Below are 21292 nucleotides of genomic sequence, written 5' to 3'. Positions count from 1 at the left end.
TGCAGTAAAAACAGGACATGATGCACTTTGATCTGTAGGTGGCAGCAGTGTACAGTGCTGGACGTTACTATATAATGATAATAATAATACTAATGATAATATATTACAAATATTATTTATTATTATATGTGATATATTAATATTATTATATTACATATCATTATTATTATTATTGTTGTGACGTTAACATGTGATTATCTTATCTTATCTTAAGGCGAGTGTTGCTAATAAAGTGAGCAGTGCTACATGTTCATTTTCATCTGGTCGTCCCATGAATATTAGAGACATAATAGGGAGACAAAATATATATGTCTATATATGTATATGTGTGTGTATAATATTTATATTTACATACATAAATACACACACATGTGTGGGTATACATGTATATGTGTGTACCTATGTATGTGTGTATATATATATGTATGTATGTATATATGTATATGTGTGTATGTATATATATGTGTGTTTATATATATATACCATAGTTAATTTTTATCTTATTTTATTTTATTCTATATTTTATTCTATATTGTATGTTGTTTGGTACCTGGGGTGTTTCTCTTTCCGGTCTCCTGTTAAGTGTGACTGTAATTTAACAGTGCTGTGTGTGGATGCTGGAGCTGTTAATTTCCCCGAGGGAACCTCCCAATTAATAAAGTCGTCTGTCTGTCTGTCACGTGTTTGTACCTCATCTGTTTTTTGTTTTATTTAAAAATCATTATTTTCGTTCGTCGAAGAAAAATGAAAAAACGAAACACGTTAAAAACAAACTTAAAAAAGATGGAAAGATAAAAGGATATAAAAGAAGAAGAATTTCAAACTCTTTATCCCAGAATCCCACACAGTAAAGATAAAAGGATATAAAAGAAGAAGAATTTCAAACTCTTTATCCCAGAATCCCACACAGTGATGACGTCACGATCTCCCGCCCGCTTTCAGACATCCCGGCATGCATTTCTGTTGGGCCGAGAAGAAGAAGCGACATGATGGAGTCCGCCGGAGGCTGAACGGACCAACGTTTACCGGAACCTTCAGAACCAAGTCAAACCTCCGTGGGGAACAGCGACACAGGACACAGCGTGTGTCCGCTCTGTGAGCGCTTCATAGCGGACTCTGCTGCGGAGAGTGCTGGTGAGTTTGAGCCGCAGCTCGTCGTCGTCGTCGTTGTTGTTGTTGTAGTTATGGTCGGGCCGCCATTAAACCCGGGTCTGCCGAACACAGGAGCCGGGGAAGAGCCGCGGACACCGACGGTGCCGCACTTAACCCAGGGTGTAAGCCCGCGGTTAACGCTCGTTTCACTGTCTCCACCGACTCCAGACAGTTGGCCTGCTAGCTCAGTTAGCATCTCATGCTAAACGCTCAAGCAGCTACGTCAGTGTGTGAAGTACGACTAATATTTAAATATTCACGTAAATTAATGTTTATCCGTGTATTCATAAGAGGAGCGGAGAGCCGTGGTGGAGGACACAGGTGTGGAGCTACACCTGCAGTCAGACAGGTGAGCTCAGGCTGACGACGTGTTAGCTCGCTGTGTTAGGCGGTGTAACCTCGTGGTTCCGCCTCTCTTTCTCCACAACAACACAATTGAACTTCCGTCACTCTACATGTTTACATAAGTAAACTGTCTGTCTCTGACATTATCAGACTGAGATCAGCGACATGGGGAAAAACACGTTTGAAATCAGATGATTATTGATCATGATTTAATGAAATGTCAGATCATTAGATTAATTTAGATTATTAATCTGAAAGTTAAAGAAGTTGAATTCTATTGTTTGGTGATTTTTGGTGTGGACAGAAACTTGCGGCTGATTATTATTATTATTGTTCATTTTAGATTAAAGATGATGTCACAGATGATTTAGTTTAATTATTGTTCAGTCTTGAGCACATAAATCATTAGTGATATCAAAGAATCTTTTGTTCAGAAAATGTTGGTCAGGTTTTTAACATCACTTCTGTTTAGGCATAGTTTCTTTGTTGTACACCAAAGTGTAGTCTTTAACTTCAGTTGTCTGTCGTTCACTCAGTCGTCTGACGTCAGTCGTCTTTCGTTCGTTCACTCAGTTGTCTGTCGTTCGTAAGGTCAGTCGTTGGTTAGGTCAGTCTGTCGTTTGTAAGGTCAGTCGTATGTCGTTGGTTAGGTCAGTCGTTCGTTCAGTCGTCTGTCGTTCGTTCGGTCAGTTGTCTGTCGTTGGTTAGGTCAGTTGTTTGGTCAGTCATCTGTCACTGTCTGTCATTCGATCGGGCGGTAGTTCAGTCTGTCGTATTGTAAGACAGTGAGAGACACTCTGTATATTCTGCTCTTTGATTATCTGTAAATGAATTAATCAACTAGGTTCAAACCTCATCAGTTGGGGACAGTCCCACCACTCTGAAGTGTAAACACTGTCTCATGTCAAGTGTGAAGGTCTGATGTTCTCAGTGCAGGAAGTAGACAAGTCAAGGTGGCTCAATTGTCATGTGAAAAGACCCCATGGTGACTAAAAGGCATTCCTGAGTAAATCACAATAGATATGTAAATGTAAAGTGTCTGTATTCTTGTAGGATATCATGGATATAAGGGACAGAGCTCCCATTCACCGTTGAGTTGGTCTGCTTAACAGAATCTCCCACACATCAACTATGTGTCACACAACTTACTGGCTGTATTTTCTACTACTGGACATTTCAATAAACTGGTATATTCATTTTTAATATTGCCCTGTTGAGACTTTTGTTCTAAATAGTTAAGAGTCTGTATTGAATATTTATTTAGTCTAGTTATATGGTGAGATTTAACACTCATACCCTCCACCTCCTGAGTTGAATAGAAAAGATTGAGTATCATGTCCTGTAAACTGTTGAGTTGTTTCTTGGTGGTAGATATTTCCTCCCCTACAGTATGGAGGATGAAACATGACTTATGTATAAATAAATAAATGAATGTATAAATTAGGGATGGGCATAATGAATCGACGATCGATTAATTGATCATTAAGAATTTCGTTGATGACATAAATGTTTTATCGATAAAACTAATGCAGGTTCTGTTGCGCAGTCAGTGGAGATTCCAGAGGCTGGGGCAGATGAGCCTTCGTGCGTCACGGCAACGTCAGTCCCCTCAGAGCGGCTGGACTGATGGTCACCAGACTGCGGTCGCGCCTGACACCAAAGTAGATGTCAAATCGGAGACCCAGACAAACGCAAACGATTCCCGTTCCCAAGCCTTCCTCCCTGTGACGCAGCGTAACTTTGCAAACCAGCACCAGTTAGCATAATGTCCTTGACAGGGAGGCCACTGGCAGACCTGCTCAGTGTTGCCAACTTGGCGAAACAAATCTACACTGTAAAAATGAAAAAGTTGAGAAAACTCAAAATTTCAAGGGAACTTACTGCAATCAATTTTTGAGTTTTGAGCCCAACAATAGATCTTGAGTTTTAAAAAAGTTCCATCAACTAATAACTAATATAATATTTGTATAATTATGGTTCGAGCAACAAGGTTGCAAGAACCCTATTGAAACTGTAAGTAGGGTGGCCGCGGGTCCTTAAAAAGTCTTAAAAAGTCATTCTTAAAAATAAGACCTTAAAAAGTATTAAATTGTCTTAAATTCAGATTGCACGGGTCTTAAATATTTGTCTCATGTCACTGCAAAAATGCAGGCAATCTGTTCTGTAGCCTATGCGCTGCGTTGTCTATGGTTAGGTCAGAGTGTCAGTGTTGCCAACTTGGCGACTTTCTTGCTAAATTTGGCGACTTTCCAAACCCTCCTGGCGACTTTTACGGTCGACTAACGTGAAACATGTATCACTCTGCAGTTATTGTACTCAACGAGCAGCGTGTGCTGCCGTGAGCCCCTCCCCGTTCAAAAGCACTCACAAAGGCTTGCGCAGCAGTCAGTCCCAGCCTGCTGTCAGAGCAGAGAGGCATGGCCGCGTGTGCAATGACTCAACCGTCATTTGTCATTTTACCATACTGTTAATTTTGAACAGACATCACTGTGTTTACTTGGAAATATTACTGTATATTTATTTGTATTTCCATCTTCCTTTTGGTCTTAAATTTCATTTAGAAGTGGTATTAAAAGGTCTTAAAAAGTATTATATTTAACTTGTTTATACCTGTAGACACCCTGTGTAAGGATTATTAGGTTTCGAGCACAAGGTGTGTAGAACCCTATTGTAATTGCTGGAGTTATTATTCTTCTTTTATTAGGGTTTGAGCACAAGGTACGTAGAACCCTATTGAAATCGCTAGAGTTATTCTTTTTCTTCCGATTGCTGTTTATTATTCTTCCTCCAAATGAATCGTGTTTTTGAGGCCCTGAACATACCCCAAACTCACCAATTTTGGCAACCGCATCAGACCTGGTGAAAAATTACATATATTTGTGGTTCGGGGAATGCACGTGAAAAAATGAAAGTGGGCGGGGCTAAAAACGGACACTAAAAACTTGTATTAGGTCATCTGCTGTCGGGTTGAACGTACATGAACGAAACTTAGTACGCACGTTCATTAGGTGGGGACGGTCAAAAAACTCGATGACGACATCCCTGTTAATCCTACAGAAAGGCCACCATCTTGGATAGCATGCCAAATTGGAGGCAAATTTGGCTATTTCACACCAATGGTATTTGAACAAACTTGTCCTAAAGCTTTCATGGGATCACCTTGAAAATTGGTGCGGTCACTGTGGACCAGTTGAGGAGCTTAAATCATTGCACGTTTTTTAAAACGTCTAATGGCGTACAAGAACATGGGCTGCAAAGTTGGTGAAAATTCAGCATTTAACATTTTAATGCTTATGGGGACTCTGGAGGCCCTACCAGTCGTCAAAGTGTGAAAACGAACACTCAGTCATGTTTTTGTGGTCCCCCTTAGTGTAAGTATAGGAGATAAAACACGCAATGTTGAATTTCACCGTGAGTGAGAGTGTAGGCGAGGGAGGAAGAGTGGTATTAACGCGGAGGGACAAGTGTGCTGTTCATGGCTGCACAGTGTTTTATACAAACTTCCAGCCTCAGAGGATTTGCGTGTCCAGTGGATAAATTATATATATGAAGCAAATGTGCCGGATAAAGTCAGCAAACGTGTGTTCATGTGTTCGCACCACTTTGCATCAGACTGCGGTCACCGTAATTAGTCTGCGACCGTATGTCACCGCCGTACAAACATACACGTTTTTAAGAAATGGTCAAATAGAGCTCATAACTGACCATTCTGACACGTCCTGTTGCAGTCTACATACTACAACTTCTTCCGTAGCTTCTTCTTGTTCAGGGTCGGACTCCGTTTCAAACATATATGGTTGAATCGCAATGTTTCCTCCACCAGCCAGGCACAAAACCGAGTGTTCTGAAAAGGGCTGGTTTGGCAGGTTATTGAACTGCTTTGGTGCTTCATCCTTATGGTATTTTGACCAAAGCATGTCACAGACATGTTCTTTAGGACACCAGGGAACTAGTTTAACTTGGAGTAATAGGGTATAATGTCCCCTTTAACCAAACTTGTGGCGATCGATGACAGGCCCTTGCTGAAGATGCCTATGCAAAAACCTTTGTAAACATCGCCTCCTGGCGGTGTCAGAAAATAAACCAAAAAATAGTTACTTTACGATTTCGAGAATAACTGCAGACAATATGACGTCTGGTATTTGAATGAATTTGTCATACAATTTTTGTGCGGTCACCTTCAAACTTGGTGAGGTCACTGTGGACCAGTTGAGGAACTTTTAGGTTTGAAAGGTTTTTCAAAATGTCGCATGATGTACGAGATAGGGGGTGCCAAAGATGGCGATAATTAATCTTTTTCACAAAAGACAATGAAACTCATAACTTCGCGATGGAAGGTCTGATCCCAACCAAACTTCCTATGATTCATCAGGGTCGCCGCTGAAAATAACTAGGACTGAAAATAACTAGTACCGCAAGTGGTGAATGAAGGGGAGATAGGCTAGAGGCCCTCGAGCTCGAACCCGTTCAGAAACCGCTTGCAGTACTAGTTACATTTTCTTCTTTAGGCAAACTTGAAAGTCAGAGTTGTGCCAACTTAAAATTCTATGTTTTCAAACAGTTTAGTCACCAGTAAAACTTAAAAGTTATAGTTATACCAACAAAGTTTTTTACATTTTACAAAACTCAAAAAAGTAAGTTACGATGTTAACTTAATATGTCAAGTTAAGGTTAATAACATTTAAAATTGCATTTCAAAGAATACAAAACAAGTTTAAAGTTTACTTCATACTTTATTGAAAGTAACAATTGGAAACTGTTTCAAAATGCAGAACAAGTAGCTCCATAACAATAGCAACAGTAATAAGTAATAGCTCAAGTGTTATTGACCTATGGTCAAATACATTCAAAACATATTTACCATTTCGTAAACATGTCATTGTGCAGTGGAATACAATTGTAACAGCAAGATTGCTGACATCTAAAGTGGCCGTGTCAAATACAAATAGGCAAAACCTGTAAAAGCACTTGTGCGGTGTAAAGTTTCTTGTTAATGCACACGGTCTAAAAAAATATATTTATCTTCTTGTCTGGAGGGTTAGAGCGTCTCAGTTGAGAGGCTAATTACAAGGAAAAACAATTGAAACAGTATTGACTTTTTGAGTCAGGTTTTAGCTGACTTAGAGTAAACACTTGGTTTTGAGGCTCCTGACATGCTGTGTGCAGTTGGTGGAAAGTTTCATAAAGATGGTCTCAATCACTTCAAAGGTGTACCTGTTTTCTCTGGGGAAATTGATGTTCAAGGGAAAGCGCAGGCCAAACAGCCAGGCGAACACAGTGGGGAGGTCTGTGAGATCTGTGAGGACAATGCCCTCTTCCAACACAACAGCAATATTATGGACTCTGGACAGCAAGGTCGGGGCACCATCATCTTCAAGGACAGTGAGGATACCAATCTTGAGTCCTCTTGTCTGACTGTCATCCGGATAAGTTTCCTGATTAAAATCATGAAGGTGGTGCCAAATTTAGAGAGACCGATTCATAGGAGCTCAGCTTCGCGGCTGAGACACAAACAGATCGCTGCCGTTGTTGCGGGTGAGTGCGCCTGCAGTTATAAAACGAATCACTGATTATTAAACTAAAACATTTAGATCAAGTTAGCTTACTGTTTTTATGTGATATGTTTGTAGTCGAGCTGTGATATGAAAACTGTTGCTGGTAAACTTTGCATTTGACTTTTATCGCCATCTATTTTTGTAAAATGCTGCCACACTGTGATGTCTTTGACATCCAAAATACTGAAAACATGGGGGGTGTTCTCTGAAGACACACTGTGATCTGTGGAACAGGGGTGCTCTGAAAACACCCCCATTAGCACTTGGTACATTCCTCCAGATGAAATCAGATTAACCATAGACTGTATGAAATGAACACTGCTAAAAGTCGACTGTAGAACCTGATAATGTAATAAATCCCCGATAATGTAATAGCCCCGATAATGTAATAAAAATTTGCACTTGACTCCATTAAAATGTAATAAAACCTGATAATGTAATAAAGTGCATTTCCCAATAATGTAACACACTTTTTTTTTTACCAATAATGTAATAAAGTATTACATTAACGGGAGGTTAATACATTATCAGGTTAGCCTTCATTTTGCAGGTCCTGATGATGTAATAATTCCCAAATATTGTAATAATTTAACAGCACACCACCCGTTACTTGGGTTCAAGTGTAAGCAACGCAAGCTCGAGAGCTCTCGCGCCACCAACAGGACAAAGTAGGACATGCATGCATGTATGTACATTAACATTTGACTTGTTCATCTGTTTTTCACAAACGATGTATCACTGGAACCCTTGGGCCAAAGTTCAACGCATCCTTAATGTTTTTTTCGGCCATAGTGGATTTTCTGCCATCTTTGATTTGATCCATAACCTTTTAAAGGCTTCTCTTGTCACACATTTTGTGTAATCTTCTCAAAACATCGTTCAGATGATCTTCAGACCATGCCACACGAATGCATTCAACATCTTGAAATTCAAAGGCACTTGGCCGTGGCAGCCAATCAAACATGACGTTGAGGTCACCAAACAGGAAGTAAGCCAATTTCTCTGCAACCCTTTAACACATTTTAACCAAACTTGGTACACAGATTCATGACATCCTGGGGATACCACAAAAAATGACCTTTGTCCTCTTGGGGCACTGTGTTTAAACTGTTTACTTAATGCAGCTATGGCTGACCAGTTAGCAAGCTTGGGAATCTTTAGGTCATCCACAACTCGAGTCCAACACATGAACTTGAAGTGAACTCTGGATCTGACCATCTCATGTCATCTACTGATATTCCTGAATATCAAGAGAATAGTTACAATCTTTTCAACCCCGTTACTCCATCACCTGCTGTAACTCCATCACCTCCTTCAACACTTCCTGATGAAATGTGACGACTAATTATCAAGGACACCCTTGAAATGGAGGTTCACACGGTGGTGTAGTGGTTAGCACTCTCGCCTTGCAGCGAGAAGACCAGGGTTCGAGCCCCGGTTGGAACAAGGGCCTTTCTGCATGGAGTTTGCATGTTCTCCCCGTGTGTGCGTGGGTTCTCTCCGGGTTCTCCGGCTTCCTCCCACAGTCCAAAAACATGCAATGTGGGGATTAGGTGAATTGGACACTCTAAATTGACTGTAGGAGTGAGTGTGAGAGTGAATGGTTGTCTCTAGTTGTGTGTGGCCCTGCGATGGCGAACTGTCCAGGGTGTACCCCGCCTATCGCCCGATGTAGCTGAGATTGGCACAGCACCCCCCACGACCCTCTGGTGGAGGATAAAGTGGTTAGATGATGACTGACTGACTGACCCTTGAAATGGATATGAGCATGTTGGCAACAATTAATAGGGTCTCTCATCTCTTCAAATACCTAGCCAGCTCTTTCTTACCATGGATTCATATAAGAGATTCATTGTCTGACAGTCTGGGATTGAATTCAGCAGAAGAATGCACAATAAGTATGATGAAGTTATACACTGTTATCTGGTCGTAACAGTGGTCTGGCTCTAAGACTGAAGGAATTCTTTGCCAAGCATTGTCATTGGATGAGAGCATGGCTTGTGCTCAAGTATCTGTGTTATGGGGATACCAAGTCAGAGATATATACTGGAAGTAGAAGAGGCAAGTGAGTTCATATCTATATACAGAATTTTGTAAATATGTTGATATCTCAAACTTTTTCAAAACATTCATATTGTGGAAGGAGTTGTGGAGGCCTGGATGCCAAAGAAAGTTCAAACCCATGTTAAAAATAGTCATGATGAAGACATCAACCATAGAGTTCTAAGTTCTAAGTTCTAAAATGATGGCTTTAAAATGAGGTTGCTTTTCTGGATATAAATTACTTGTGTGTTGTGTCTTGAAATTAAGTAAACAGTTTAAACACAGCGCCCCCAGAGGTCGAAGGTCACCATTTTTGTGGTATCTCCAGGATGATGTCATGTACCAAGTTTGGTTAAAATATGTTAAAGGGTTGCAGAGAAATTGGCTTACTTCCTGTTTGGTGACCTCAACGTCATGTTTGATTGGCTGCCACGGCCAAGATGTCTAATTAGCTTACAAACAAATGAATCATTCTTATTATTTCTGTAGTGTAAATACTCATTTATCTCAAATGTACAGTGCCCGCATAACTCAATATCTTCACATTAACACTTTACCTGACGTTAGATTTGAAGAGTTGTTTCACCTGTTCAAGCTAATTTGACAGCTTGAGTTTACAGTAACACCATGCACGATGCTAGTGTTATGGCTAAATATGACAATTTAAGTTAATTACTAATATCTCCATCAGTGTGTTATCTGACTGTTGCCCCATAGCCCCAAGAACGAGTCCGCAAGCCGGCATGAGGCTGATGCCGACCCAGCCTTGCACTACACTGAGCTCACGCCACATAGCCAGTCACTTAGCGTTAACAGACGCTAGCTGAAAACCGACAACAAACATTTAACTTACGTTAGTCTGAAACAGAGTGGACAAGTTGGTGCGATTAGAAATTCAGAAAAAGGCACACTGCGCATTGCTGAGAATTACATTAACAACAAGACTGAGTAACTTAAAGCTTATTTAAGGAAAAACTCTCATCAGAGATAGTTGATCCAACACGGGGGAGACCACTGCGCACATGCGGTTATATCAGGAAAATGGCCACTTATGCAAATTATGCGACAACGTCATTTAGTGACTTCTAGGACAGCTAATAGCGACATTCCTTACTGAGGAGTTGGCAACAGCGCTGAGTGGGCGGGCTGGTAGCCAACAACATTCCTGTACATGACTCAGCACCGCTAGTAAGAGAGCACACTCCTGTAACCAATCAAGCTGTTGACAGAGGTTAGGACCTCCTACCTCATTAATATATGGACACAGAAATAAATAAAAGTAGGTGAACAGAAATGTAGAAATAAATGTAAAGCATTTACTTATTTATGTATTTATTTATACATTTATTCATGCATTTATTTATTTGTCCCTGTATTATTTATTTATTTATACATTTATTTATTTATCCCTGTATTTATTTATGCATTTATTTATCTATCCCTGTATTATTTATACATTTATTTTTTTATTCCTGTATTATTTATACATCTATTTATTTATGGATTTATTTATCCCTGTATTATTTATACATTTATTTATTTATATATAAGTCATGTTTTGTCCTCCATGCGGTCAGTCGCCTGTCGTCGGGTCAGTCGTCTGTCGTTGGGTCATTCATTCATTTTCACAGGTACAATTTTTATTTTATTAGTCATGTTTGTTCCAATTTTATTAAGTCTGTTTTTATTTCTGTTAAAATTGTAACAGTATTGTATTTTGAATTAATTACTGTATATTATTGTCACGTAGGAAGGAGATTTGTTTTATTTTTTTCAAGAAGCATTTTTATTTCAGTGACCTCTGATAGTTGGCATGTGGCTTAAACTTATAATGGACTATTTGTTTTTATTTTTTGCAGCTGAAAAACATTTGATCTAATATGCTATAATGCTTATTATAGCATATTAGAAAAAATAAATATTAAATATTATGTTTGGAAAAAAAATATCCAGATATATATTGAGTATTGCCATTCAGCTAAAAAATATGGAGATCTGACTTTTAGTCCATATCACCCAGCCCTACTCGTTCGGTCACGTCCTGAGTGAACGTAGTGTCACACTGTCATGTGATCATGCTGCCTGTGCCCTCTGCTGGACTATCAGGGTACTACTTAAACCTACGTAGAGTTGTCAGAAAATGTTCAAAGAGTGAGTTGTTTTGCACAAAGCTTTCTGGTATCAGTCCACCTTCTGCCTCTTTATCCTCCACATGAGGGTCACAGGGGGAGCTGTGTCAATCTCCGCCTCTCACCAGCTGAGTCACACCCCGGACAGATCACCTGACTGGAGTTCAGAACACATGACGGGATTATCACGGCTCCTTGATTCACAATGTTTGTCGTTCACCTGCAGAGTTAAGCCGTCACCATGGCGACGGACATTGGCTCACCACAGCGGTTCTTCCACATGCCACGCTTCCAGCACCAGGCACCACGTCAGGTCTTTTACAAGCGTCCAGACTTTGCTCAGCAGCAGGCCATGCAGCAGCTGACCTTTGATGGCAAACGCATGAGGAAGGCGGTCAACCGTAAAACCATCGACTACAACCCGTCTGTCATCAGATACCTGGAGGTGAGTCTCATCCAATCGCAGGCCACCTGTTCATCACCTGTTCACCACTTTAATCAACTGACTGAATGATGCTGCTGCGTTCAAGTGTCTGTCCTTCTGTCATTCTCTGCAGAACCGACTGTGGCAGCGAGACCATCGAGACTTCAGAGCCATCCAGCCTGACGCAGGTTGCTATAACGACGTCAGTACCACAGCACTCAACTTTCTCACAGCACCTGCACACATCACACCACTGTTGCCTGTCATCCATCACACACACACACACACAGAGTTACTGAGTGTCAGTGAACGTCTCACTCTGTCTGACCTGAGGAGAGACGTTCACTGTGATTTTACATGATTGACAGGCAGCATCGAGCTGTTAATAAGGATGTCCCCATCCGATATTGATATCTGATATTTGTCCGATATCGGCCAAAAAAAACTGCCTCTAATATTGTGTGTGTGTGTGTGTGTGTGTGTGACTTCAGAGGTGAAACATGCCAAGAGCGGTGTATGGTTTGAATGTGTCCTGAAGCTCCACACAAGGAGCTAAGTATGTCTGTGGGGCCGGGCTCCAGGTTCTGGGCTCCGTGTTTACCTGCGGGATGAGTCACTCGCCCAGTGTGGGTTGGGCTAATCCAAAATAATGAAAACAAGAGGGGTGTTCTCTGACACGCTGTTACCTGTGAAACACGACTGCTCTTAAAACACCCCCATTAGCACTTGGTACTTTCCTCCTGATGAAATGAACCATAGACAGTATGAAATTAAAAAGGCAAAAAATCAAATATTCTTATATTGAAGGTTAAAATTGATGTAACTATTGGTTAATAATAAACGGGTCCGTTTTTGTCTTAACTTGACTTTGACTCTCTCTCACCCCCCCACCCCCCCACCCCCCTCTGCTGTAGCTCGTTCCTCCTCTCGGCATGCTGAATAACCCGATGAATGCTGTCACCACAAAGTTCGTCCGAACGTCGACCAACAAAGTCAAGTGTCCTGTGTTTGTGATCAGGGTGAGTGGTGTTGGTGATGTCACTTCCTGTCGCGTGTGACGTTGTTCATGTTCGTGTTTGTGTTTCCAGTGGACGCCTGAAGGGCGGCGCCTGGTCACAGGAGCGTCCAGTGGAGAGTTCACGCTGTGGAACGGACTCACCTTCAACTTTGAGACCATCTTACAGGTAAATCACTGCGCCACCTGATGGTCACGACAGACATGACATTAACGTATTTATGATCTACTGTGACACAGTTTATTCAGTGTTGACAGAAAGGAGTAACTGTTCAGATAAACACACCATCTCTTGACCTCTGACCTCCCTTCATCCTTGGCACCTCTAATAGAGAATAATAAATCAGTTTTACGATGTCTACGTCACATGACCACATATTTTGTTAACCACTCAGAGAAAATCAGTGATTTAAGCCAGTGGGGACACAGGAGCTGCTGGTCCTCTGCTGCCTCGTGTGGTCACTCTGTGTCATTGAGTTAAGTCTAAATGAAATATTTCAAACACTGAAGTGACAAAATCAGACGTTTGAACTCAGTGATGGAGGCAGCAGAGGATCAACAACTCTGTGTGTGTGGTTGTTTGAGTCTTGAAGCTGAATGTGAAACCTGGTCCTGTCTCCTCCCTCTACAGGCTCACGACAGTCCGGTGCGAGCCATGACCTGGTCTCATAACGACATGTGGATGCTCACAGCGGACCACGGTGGATACGTGAAGTACTGGCAGTCCAACATGAACAACGTCAAGATGTTCCAGGCTCACAAGGAGGCCATTAGAGAAGCCAGGTTTATACTCCATCTACCATTTTCTGTAGTTCACTTGAGTGTGTGCTGCTCACTGTCGGCCACACGGGGGCACTGCCTCGTGCTGATGATGATGTGGTTGATTAATGACAGATGTACGTGTGCGCTGTTGCAACACTGCAGTGATCTGTTAATATTCTCCCTGATGTTGAATAAAGTCATCAATAATTTCTGATCAGGTGAGAATCGATGGATCAATAAAGGCGCGGGGTTTGACTCTGACCAATAAAGTGAATAAAGAGAAGCACATGACCTGGTGGCTTCTGTAGGTGTTTAAATAAAGCTTTGACTATAACATTTTCACTGTAAACACTGTTAGCATACGTTTCCCACAACGCAACAGTCCTAAAGGTTCAGTGTGGAAGAATCAGAGTTACGGTGGTCTTCATGGACCACAACACATTATTTATTATTGAGTAAACGTCGGCTTTAAAGTGTGAAACACTGAAATAATTTCATATTTTATATTCACACACACACGTGGTGTAAATGTGACACACTGAAGCTCTGACCACACCCTCTGCTGACATCAGCCTGCAGGTGACGTCACAGTCTGACGACATCACCTGTCCAGTGTGACGTCGTCCACTCAGAGATTGCATCTTCGGTTCACAATACATTACCCATGAGCCTCTGGGCCTCAGTCACTGTGTGATCACATGACTCCTTTAAAGTCCCGTCGTCTTCACACGTCACATGGTTCTCATAACTCCTCCCCCTCATCACTGTAACCGGATAAAAGTTACTGTTCACTGGTGACTAGCCACTGTCTTTGGTTTAACTAACCACTGTCTTTGGTTTGTTAACTAACCACTGTCTTTGGTTTAATTAACTAACCACTAACTGAGGTTTTGACATTTGTGAATGACTGACACTTGATTTAAAATCCCTGAAGAGCAGAGGACAGGAGTGAGTGTGTCTCTGTGAGTATGTGTGTGTGTGTCTCTGTCTGCGAGTGTGTGTGTGTGTGTGTGTGTCTCTGAGAGTGTTTGTCTCTGTAAGTGAGTGTGTTTGTTTGTCTCTGTGAGTGAGTGTGTCTCTGTTAGTGTGTGTGTGTTTGTCTCTGAGTGTGTCTCTGTAAGTGAGTGTGTGTGTGTCTGTCTGGCTCTGTGTGTGTCTGTAAGTGAGTGTGTCTATGTGTGTGTGTGTCTCTGTCTGTGAGTGTCTCTGTCTGTGAGTGTGTCTAAGTGTGTGAGTGTCTCTGTCTGTGAGTGTGTCTGTCTGTGAGTGTCTCTGTGAGTGTGCGTCTCTGAGAGTGAGCGAGTGTATATGTCTGAGTGAGTGAGTGTGTCTCTGGCTCTAAGTGTGTGTGTGTGTCTCTGTGAGCGTTTGGCTCTGTCTGTGAGTGAGTGTGTGTGTCTCTGTAAGTGAGTGTGTCTCTAAGTGTGTGAGTGTCTCTGTAAGTGATTGAGTGTGTCTCTCTGTAAGTGTGTGTGTCTCTGTAAGTTTGAGTGTGAGCCTCTGTAAGGGAGTGTGTCTGAGTGTGTGTGTGTGAGAATTAAAGGCTCAATTCAGTTGTTTTCATGTTTTAGTTGAAACCTGTGTCTGGGGTCAAAGGTCACCAGACCTGGATTAAAGGACGATGCTGATGATGTCACAGTTCAATTTTATTTGTATAGCACCAAATCATAACATACATTAGCTCAAGGCACTGTACATGGACAACATCAAGGAGAGCAGAGAACCCCAACAGTTCACACAATGAGCAAACACTAGGCATCAGTGGAGAGAAAAAACTCCCTCTTAACAGGAAGAAATCTCACTGTTGCTGTTCAGGATATTGATAGACATGGTTGTGTCTCTGTAAGTGAGTGTGTTTGTCTCTGTGAGTGTGTGTGTGTGTGTTTGTGTCTCTGTGAGTGAGTGTGTGTGTTTGTGTCTCTGTAAGTGTGTGTGTGTGTAGTGTTTGTCTCTGTGTGTGAAAGAATTAAAGGCTCATTTCAGTTGTTTTCATGTTTTAGTTGAAACCCGTGTCTGGGGTCAAAGGTCACCAGACCTGGATTAAAGGACGATGCTGATGTCACAGCTGCTGTTCAGGATATTGATAGACATGGTTGTCATGACAATCGCCTATGGTTTGGACATGTGGGGGAGGGGCTTAAATAATCCACACAGTAGCTCAGTGGTTGTAACAGCGGGTTGGCTTTCAATTTGAGGCCACGCCCCCTGAGTTTCACTGAGACACAATGTCAAAGTGACATCACAGCATCAACTGTCCCACTGTGTCCATCGTATCACACACACCCTGTGATACTGTCCTCATACTGTTGTCCACATGGTGGAGTCACTGAGCAGAAACAGGAAGTCAATTCTGTGTGTTCATTCAGTGTAGTTGCAGAGAAGATCCAGCAGGTGGAGACATTGAGACTGCATGTCTTCTCAGCTGTTCCTGAAGGACACAGGAACATAGGGAGGGGACAGTGTTGGTGTTCATGTTGTCATTAGTGGCCAATAGTGCAGCAGCTGACCTCTGACCTCATGCGCCAGTCTGTAACATTTTTGTTTAACTTAATACTTAAAGACATGTCCTCAACTGATGGACTACTCAGCACAACCACGACTATAACCACATCCTTTCTGGTCATGAAGGCCACTGTAGTTCCTGTTTGGGGGAAAAGGGAGTTTAGCAACTCAGGAAGTGAAGCTCTGTCTGTGTGAGGTCACGTGTCTAGGCTGTGAGGTCACATTCTTACACACTGTCCTTGTGTCCAGTTTCTCTCCCACAGACAACAAATTTGCCACCTGCTCAGATGACGGCACCGTGAGGATCTGGGACTTCATGCGCTGCCACGAGGAGAGGATCCTCCGAGGTGTGACACACAGACACACACAAGTGTCAGTGACAGGAAGTCAATGATGTAGATTATAGTGGGTTTTTTTATTTGTGTATGCGTGTCCAGGTCATGGTGCTGATGTGAAGTGTGTGGACTGGCATCCCACCATGGGTCTGGTTGTCTCTGGAAGCAAAGACAGTCAACAACCAATCAAATTCTGGGACCCAAAGACTGGACAGAGTCTGACCACACTGTGAGTACACACCCATACACACACACACGCATAAACACACACACATCCACACACTCATATATACACATATACTCACACACACACACACTCATACACACACACATCTGACAGTGAGGTGTCAGGATCACCTGATAACTCCACCTCTGTCCCTGTGTCTTTAGCCATGCCCATAAGAACACAGTGATGGAGGTGAAGTGGAACCTGAATGGTAATTGGCTGCTGACGGCATCACGTGACCACCTGTGCAAACTGTTTGACATCAGGAAACTGAAGGAGGAGCTACAGGTGTTTAGAGGACACAAGAAGGAGGCCACAGGTGAGAGTGACATCATCATCAATATCATCATCATCATCACACCATGACATCATCATCATCATACCATGACATCATCATCATCACACCATGACAACATCCTCATCACGTGTTGTGTAGTACTGATTGTGTGTGTGTTGTGTGGAACTGATTGTGTGTGTTATGAAGAACTGATTGTGTGTATTGTGTGTGTGTCGTATAGTACTGATTTTGTGTGTGTGTGTGTCGTTGTTGTGTAGAACTGATTGTGTGATGTGTGTAGTACTGGTTGTGTAGTACTTGAAGTGTGTGTTGTGTAGCATTGATTGTGTGTCTGTGTAGAACTGATTGTGTGTATGTGTGTGTTGTGTAGTACTGATTGTGTGTATGTTTTGTTGAACTGATTGTGTATGTGTGTGTTGTGTAGAACTGATTGTGGGTCTGTGTGTTGTGTAGAACCGATTGTTTGTGTGTCTGTATGTTGTGTAGTAGTGATTGTCTGCGTGTCATGTAGTACTGATTGTGTCTGTGTGTGTCTTCAGCTGTAGCGTGGCATCCCATCCATGAAGGTCTGTTTGCCAGTGGAGGTTCTGATGGTTCTCTGCTCTTCTGGAACGCTGGGTAAACATCACATGACTCATTCTGTCACTGCACCACAGGAAACAACACTGATAACACATGGGACAATCACAAGTTAGCGCTGGCATGATCATTTGATGTTTGTTGTGGTCAGGGTGGAGAAGGAGGTGGGGGGGATGGAGATGGCTCATGAGGGAATGATCTGGAGTTTGGCCTGGCATCCACTGGGTCACATTCTGTGCTCTGGCTCCAACGACCACACCAGGTAACTACACACACAGCTACACAAGTACACAACCACAGACACATAACTACACAATCACAAACACACTCAGGTACACAACAACAGACACACACACTACACAACCATAGACACACAACTGCAAAACCACAGACACACAACTACACAACCAGACACAACTACACAACCACAGACACACCATCACAGACACACAAGTACACAACCACAGACACACACAACCACAGACACACACAAGTACACAACCACAGACACATACAACTACACAACCATAGACACACAACTAGACAATCACAGACACACAACTACACAACCACAGACACACATGTGTATATAATGTGAGTGACTGTTTGTGGTCTTCAGTAAATTCTGGACCAGGAATCGTCCAGGTGATAAAATGAGAGACCGTTACAACCTGAACCTGCTGCCGGGGATGTCAGAGGACGGAGTGGAGTACGGTGAGCCACAGGGAAAAAACGCACACCGATTTGAGATGATTCTCATTCGCAGCTCATGTTTGTTTGTTTGTATTTCAGACGACATGGACCTGAATAGTGTGGCCTCCATCCCCGGAATGGGGATTTCAGAGCAGATGAAGGTGGATATGGAGCAGGAGCAGAACAGTGAGTCTGACATCTGATTCATCTAAACTCTGATGGAGATAAACAACTACACATCGTTCAACTCTGGTGTCTCTGTTGTGTCCAGGTAAAGAGGCTGCCCCTGAGGTGGAGATGTCCATCCCTGGTCTGGACTGGGGCATGGACGAAGTCATGGGTAAAGACGCTAAGAAGGTTCCTCAGAAGAAAGTCCCATATGCCAAACCCATCCCTGCACAGTTTCAACAGGTAAACAAGTGGAGAACATCAGGAGGGAACCTCCAGCTGTTTGTTTGTCTGTCCTTGAGTATGACCTTCTTCACCTCCACAGGCTTGGGCAGAGAACAAGGTTCCCATGATGCCACCTACTGGAGACATGTCCAAAGATCGCAAGGTGGAGCAGAAGGTGGAGGGTAAGAAGAAAAGTCAGGTGGAACTTGAACAGGAGATGGCAGCTCTGCAGTACACCAACCCCCATCTGCTGGAGGTAAGAGGCTCCACCTACTGATGGAGAAACAAGTTGAACAGTGTAGTAACCATCTGCTGACACTAGAGGGCCAGAAGTACAACCTCTGACCTCAAATAAAAGCAGCACACATCTGTGAAGATGTGTTCACATCAAATCAAACCAGCTAGCCCAGACATCCCGATGGGCTGCTCTGCTGCCCCCCTCAGGTGTAAAATGACAATGTCATTTGTTTTGGTGCAGCAAATGAAGATGAACCAGATGGGCACAGACGGGAACATGGGCCCCCCACAGGGTCCCCCCTTCCCTGGATCTGGAGGCCCCGGTGGACCGATGCCTCCTGGTCAGCAGGGGTTTCCCCCAAACATGCCTCCTCAGCAGATGCCAAACAACATGGGGCCCCCCATGGGCCCTGGAGGTTTGCAGCCCCCGTTCATTCCCCCTGGACAGATGGGCCCTCCATCAGGACCTCAGCCTCACCAGGGGCCCTCTCAGGGCATGATGGGCCCACCAGACATGCAAGGACCCCAAGGAATGCAGAGACATCCTGCCCCTCCCAGAAACATGGGCCCCCAGGGGCCTCATGGAATGGGTCCTGGCCCCAGAGGAATGCAGGGGCCACCTGGTGGAATGATGGGCCCACCTCCTAGAGGAATGGGTCCAAGGGATGCTCAGGGGCCCCCACCTCAGGGGGGCATGATGCCACCTCAAGGGAACATGATGGGCCCTCAGGGTCCTATGCAGGGTGGGATGATGGGGCCCCCACCCAGGACACACGGCAATATGCCAAACTATAATGGGATGGGCAACATGCAGGGGCCCCCGGGAGGGATGCATGGACCTCCAGGAAATATGCAGGGGCCTCCAGGAAACATGCAAGGACCCCATGAAAACATACAGGGCCCCCCATATATGCAGCACCAGGTGAGTACATTCGTCAGGACTCAAGTATTAGATCAGGATCAGGTTTTTAAGGTGCTGTCTGATGTTGACAAATGACGTGGCCTTTGCAGGGTCAGAACTCGGGGCCGATGATGCACGGGATGGGGCAACAGGGGCCCAACATCAAAGGTGAGAGAGTTAGAACCAGTCACAGTCCAGTGGTGTCCCTCAGAGATCAGGTCTTGTTGTGAGTTTCAGTCCTGACTCTGACTCTTCTCTTTGAAGGAGATCCTCGGGGGCCACCACCCAACTACCACATGGGCCCTCCAGATCGTCAGGGGCCTGGAGGACCGGACCAGGCATCGGGGCCATACTGGGGGGACAATCAGCAGGGGAGACGTGGACCACCTGACTTTGATGGAGGTCAGGATTTTCATGGCAGAGGCGAGGAGGGTTGGAGACCAGGACCTGGACCAGGATACCAGGGAGGGGGGGGACACAGGGGGGGAGGGCACCGCGGAGGAGGGAGCGGAGGGAACTGGGGTCCTGACGAGAGGTTCGGTGGGGGAGAGTTCAGAGGACGGAGAGATGACAGGTGAGACGCTTTCCTCTTCACTGCTTAACATCAGGACCAAGTCTGAACCCTGAACCCTGAACTCATCCCCTTTGTCTCAGGTTCAGAGGAGGTGGACCCGGCCGGCCTGGAGGGAGGGGTTACCCAGATGAGTACGGTGGTCAAGAAGAAGGCTTCGACGTCCCAGAGGAGATGGGCCGAGGCTGGGACAGTGGAGGCAGAGGGAGGCCACTGCGAGGAGGTGGGCTCCCCAGAGGAGGAGGTGAGGCGTGCATTCATCCGTCTCAGTCCCCACACAGTTGTCCTCAGACTCTTACTGTGGCTACTTTCTCTCCCGTCTTCCTGTCTGTAGGTCACGATGGTTATCGGGACAGTCAGCAGATGCATGATGGTTCGTCTCCGGCAGGTCGCGAGCGATCATCCTCTCTGCAGGGGATGGACATGGCGTCTTTGCCGCCTCGGAAACGTCCGTGGCAGGACGGACCGGGAACTGGAGACCCCCGAGAGCTGGAGTCACCAGGAAGTGACGGAGGTGAGTGTCGTTCAGAACCAGAGATCTGCTAGGTCCATGATCCTGCTCCTCAGAGGACAAACCTTTATGTTATTAGATCAGTGACTCAGCAGAACTCAAACTTTACTCCATCATATGTTACTGGGATGTCATCTGTGATGTCATTCCTCTGACGCCACAGGTCGAGCTCTTCAGAGGGAGGACGGAGGTTACGCTCCTCCTGTTAGAGGTGGACGTGGAGGCTGGGGTCCTGGAGGACCTGGACCCAGAAGGGGAGGACCACCTCCCAGAGGAGTGCTGAGGGGGGGGCGGGGCCGATAGTCCTGCAGACGTAAACTCCCATGATCCTCATAACCCTCTCCTCTGGTCCCTCCACAGACCTTAGACCTGAGTCCAGATCCTGATGAATCCTTGGACAGACTTTTGGTCATGTGACCCAGCACTGGCCTGTGATTGGTCCACAGGGAGTGATGTCACAGTGGTTTTACTGTAAGATACTGTAGAGAAGCTTCGTCTTTTATTTCACACTTTTGTCTTCAGCTGGTTTTTGTCTTTTTTTTGTAAAAGATTTCTATGTTTTGTGTCGTCACCACCGAGGTGGACAATAAAGATTCACACTTCAAAATGCCTTTAAAGGAG

General features: G+C 44.1%; 1 protein-coding gene across 1 annotated transcript; it reads left to right on the top strand.

The window, feature by feature from the left end:
• Positions 1 to 942: 942 nt before the first annotated feature.
• On the top strand, positions 943 to 21288 carry wdr33 (WD repeat domain 33). Its single transcript, XM_044033923.1, has 21 exons — positions 943 to 1134; positions 11451 to 11669; positions 11782 to 11850; positions 12563 to 12667; positions 12737 to 12832; positions 13295 to 13446; positions 16177 to 16274; positions 16365 to 16491; positions 16653 to 16807; positions 17326 to 17404; positions 17517 to 17627; positions 17985 to 18079; positions 18158 to 18244; positions 18330 to 18469; positions 18552 to 18707; positions 18930 to 19610; positions 19700 to 19757; positions 19854 to 20163; positions 20244 to 20404; positions 20495 to 20674; positions 20835 to 21288. The coding sequence occupies exons 2-21, from the start codon at positions 11466 to 11468 to the stop codon at positions 20972 to 20974; spliced, it is 3204 nt and encodes a 1067-aa protein (XP_043889858.1). The 5' UTR covers positions 943 to 1134; positions 11451 to 11465; the 3' UTR covers positions 20975 to 21288.
• The last annotated feature ends 4 nt before the right edge of the window (positions 21289 to 21292 follow it).

The sequence above is a fragment of the Solea senegalensis genome, linkage group LG1 (genome assembly GCF_019176455.1).
Source record: "Solea senegalensis isolate Sse05_10M linkage group LG1, IFAPA_SoseM_1, whole genome shotgun sequence".
Classification (NCBI taxonomy): Eukaryota; Metazoa; Chordata; class Actinopteri; order Pleuronectiformes; family Soleidae; genus Solea; species Solea senegalensis.
Note: the sequence above shows the minus strand (reverse complement) of the source record. Positions and strands in the feature narration are given on the sequence as shown.

What these genes read in the sequence shown, in the direction of transcription:
- wdr33 (XM_044033923.1), top strand. Translation starts at nt 11,466, where the DNA reads ATGGCGACGGACATTGGCTCACCACAGCGGTTCTTCCACATGCCACGC. An exon ending in CTGTCATCAGATACCTGGAG is followed by an intron (nt 11,670 to 11,781) that starts GTGAGTCTCATC and finishes CATTCTCTGCAG; the next exon opens with AACCGACTGTGGCAGCGAGA. An exon ending in TGGGCTCCCCAGAGGAGGAG is followed by an intron (nt 20,405 to 20,494) that starts GTGAGGCGTGCA and finishes TCCTGTCTGTAG; the next exon opens with GTCACGATGGTTATCGGGAC.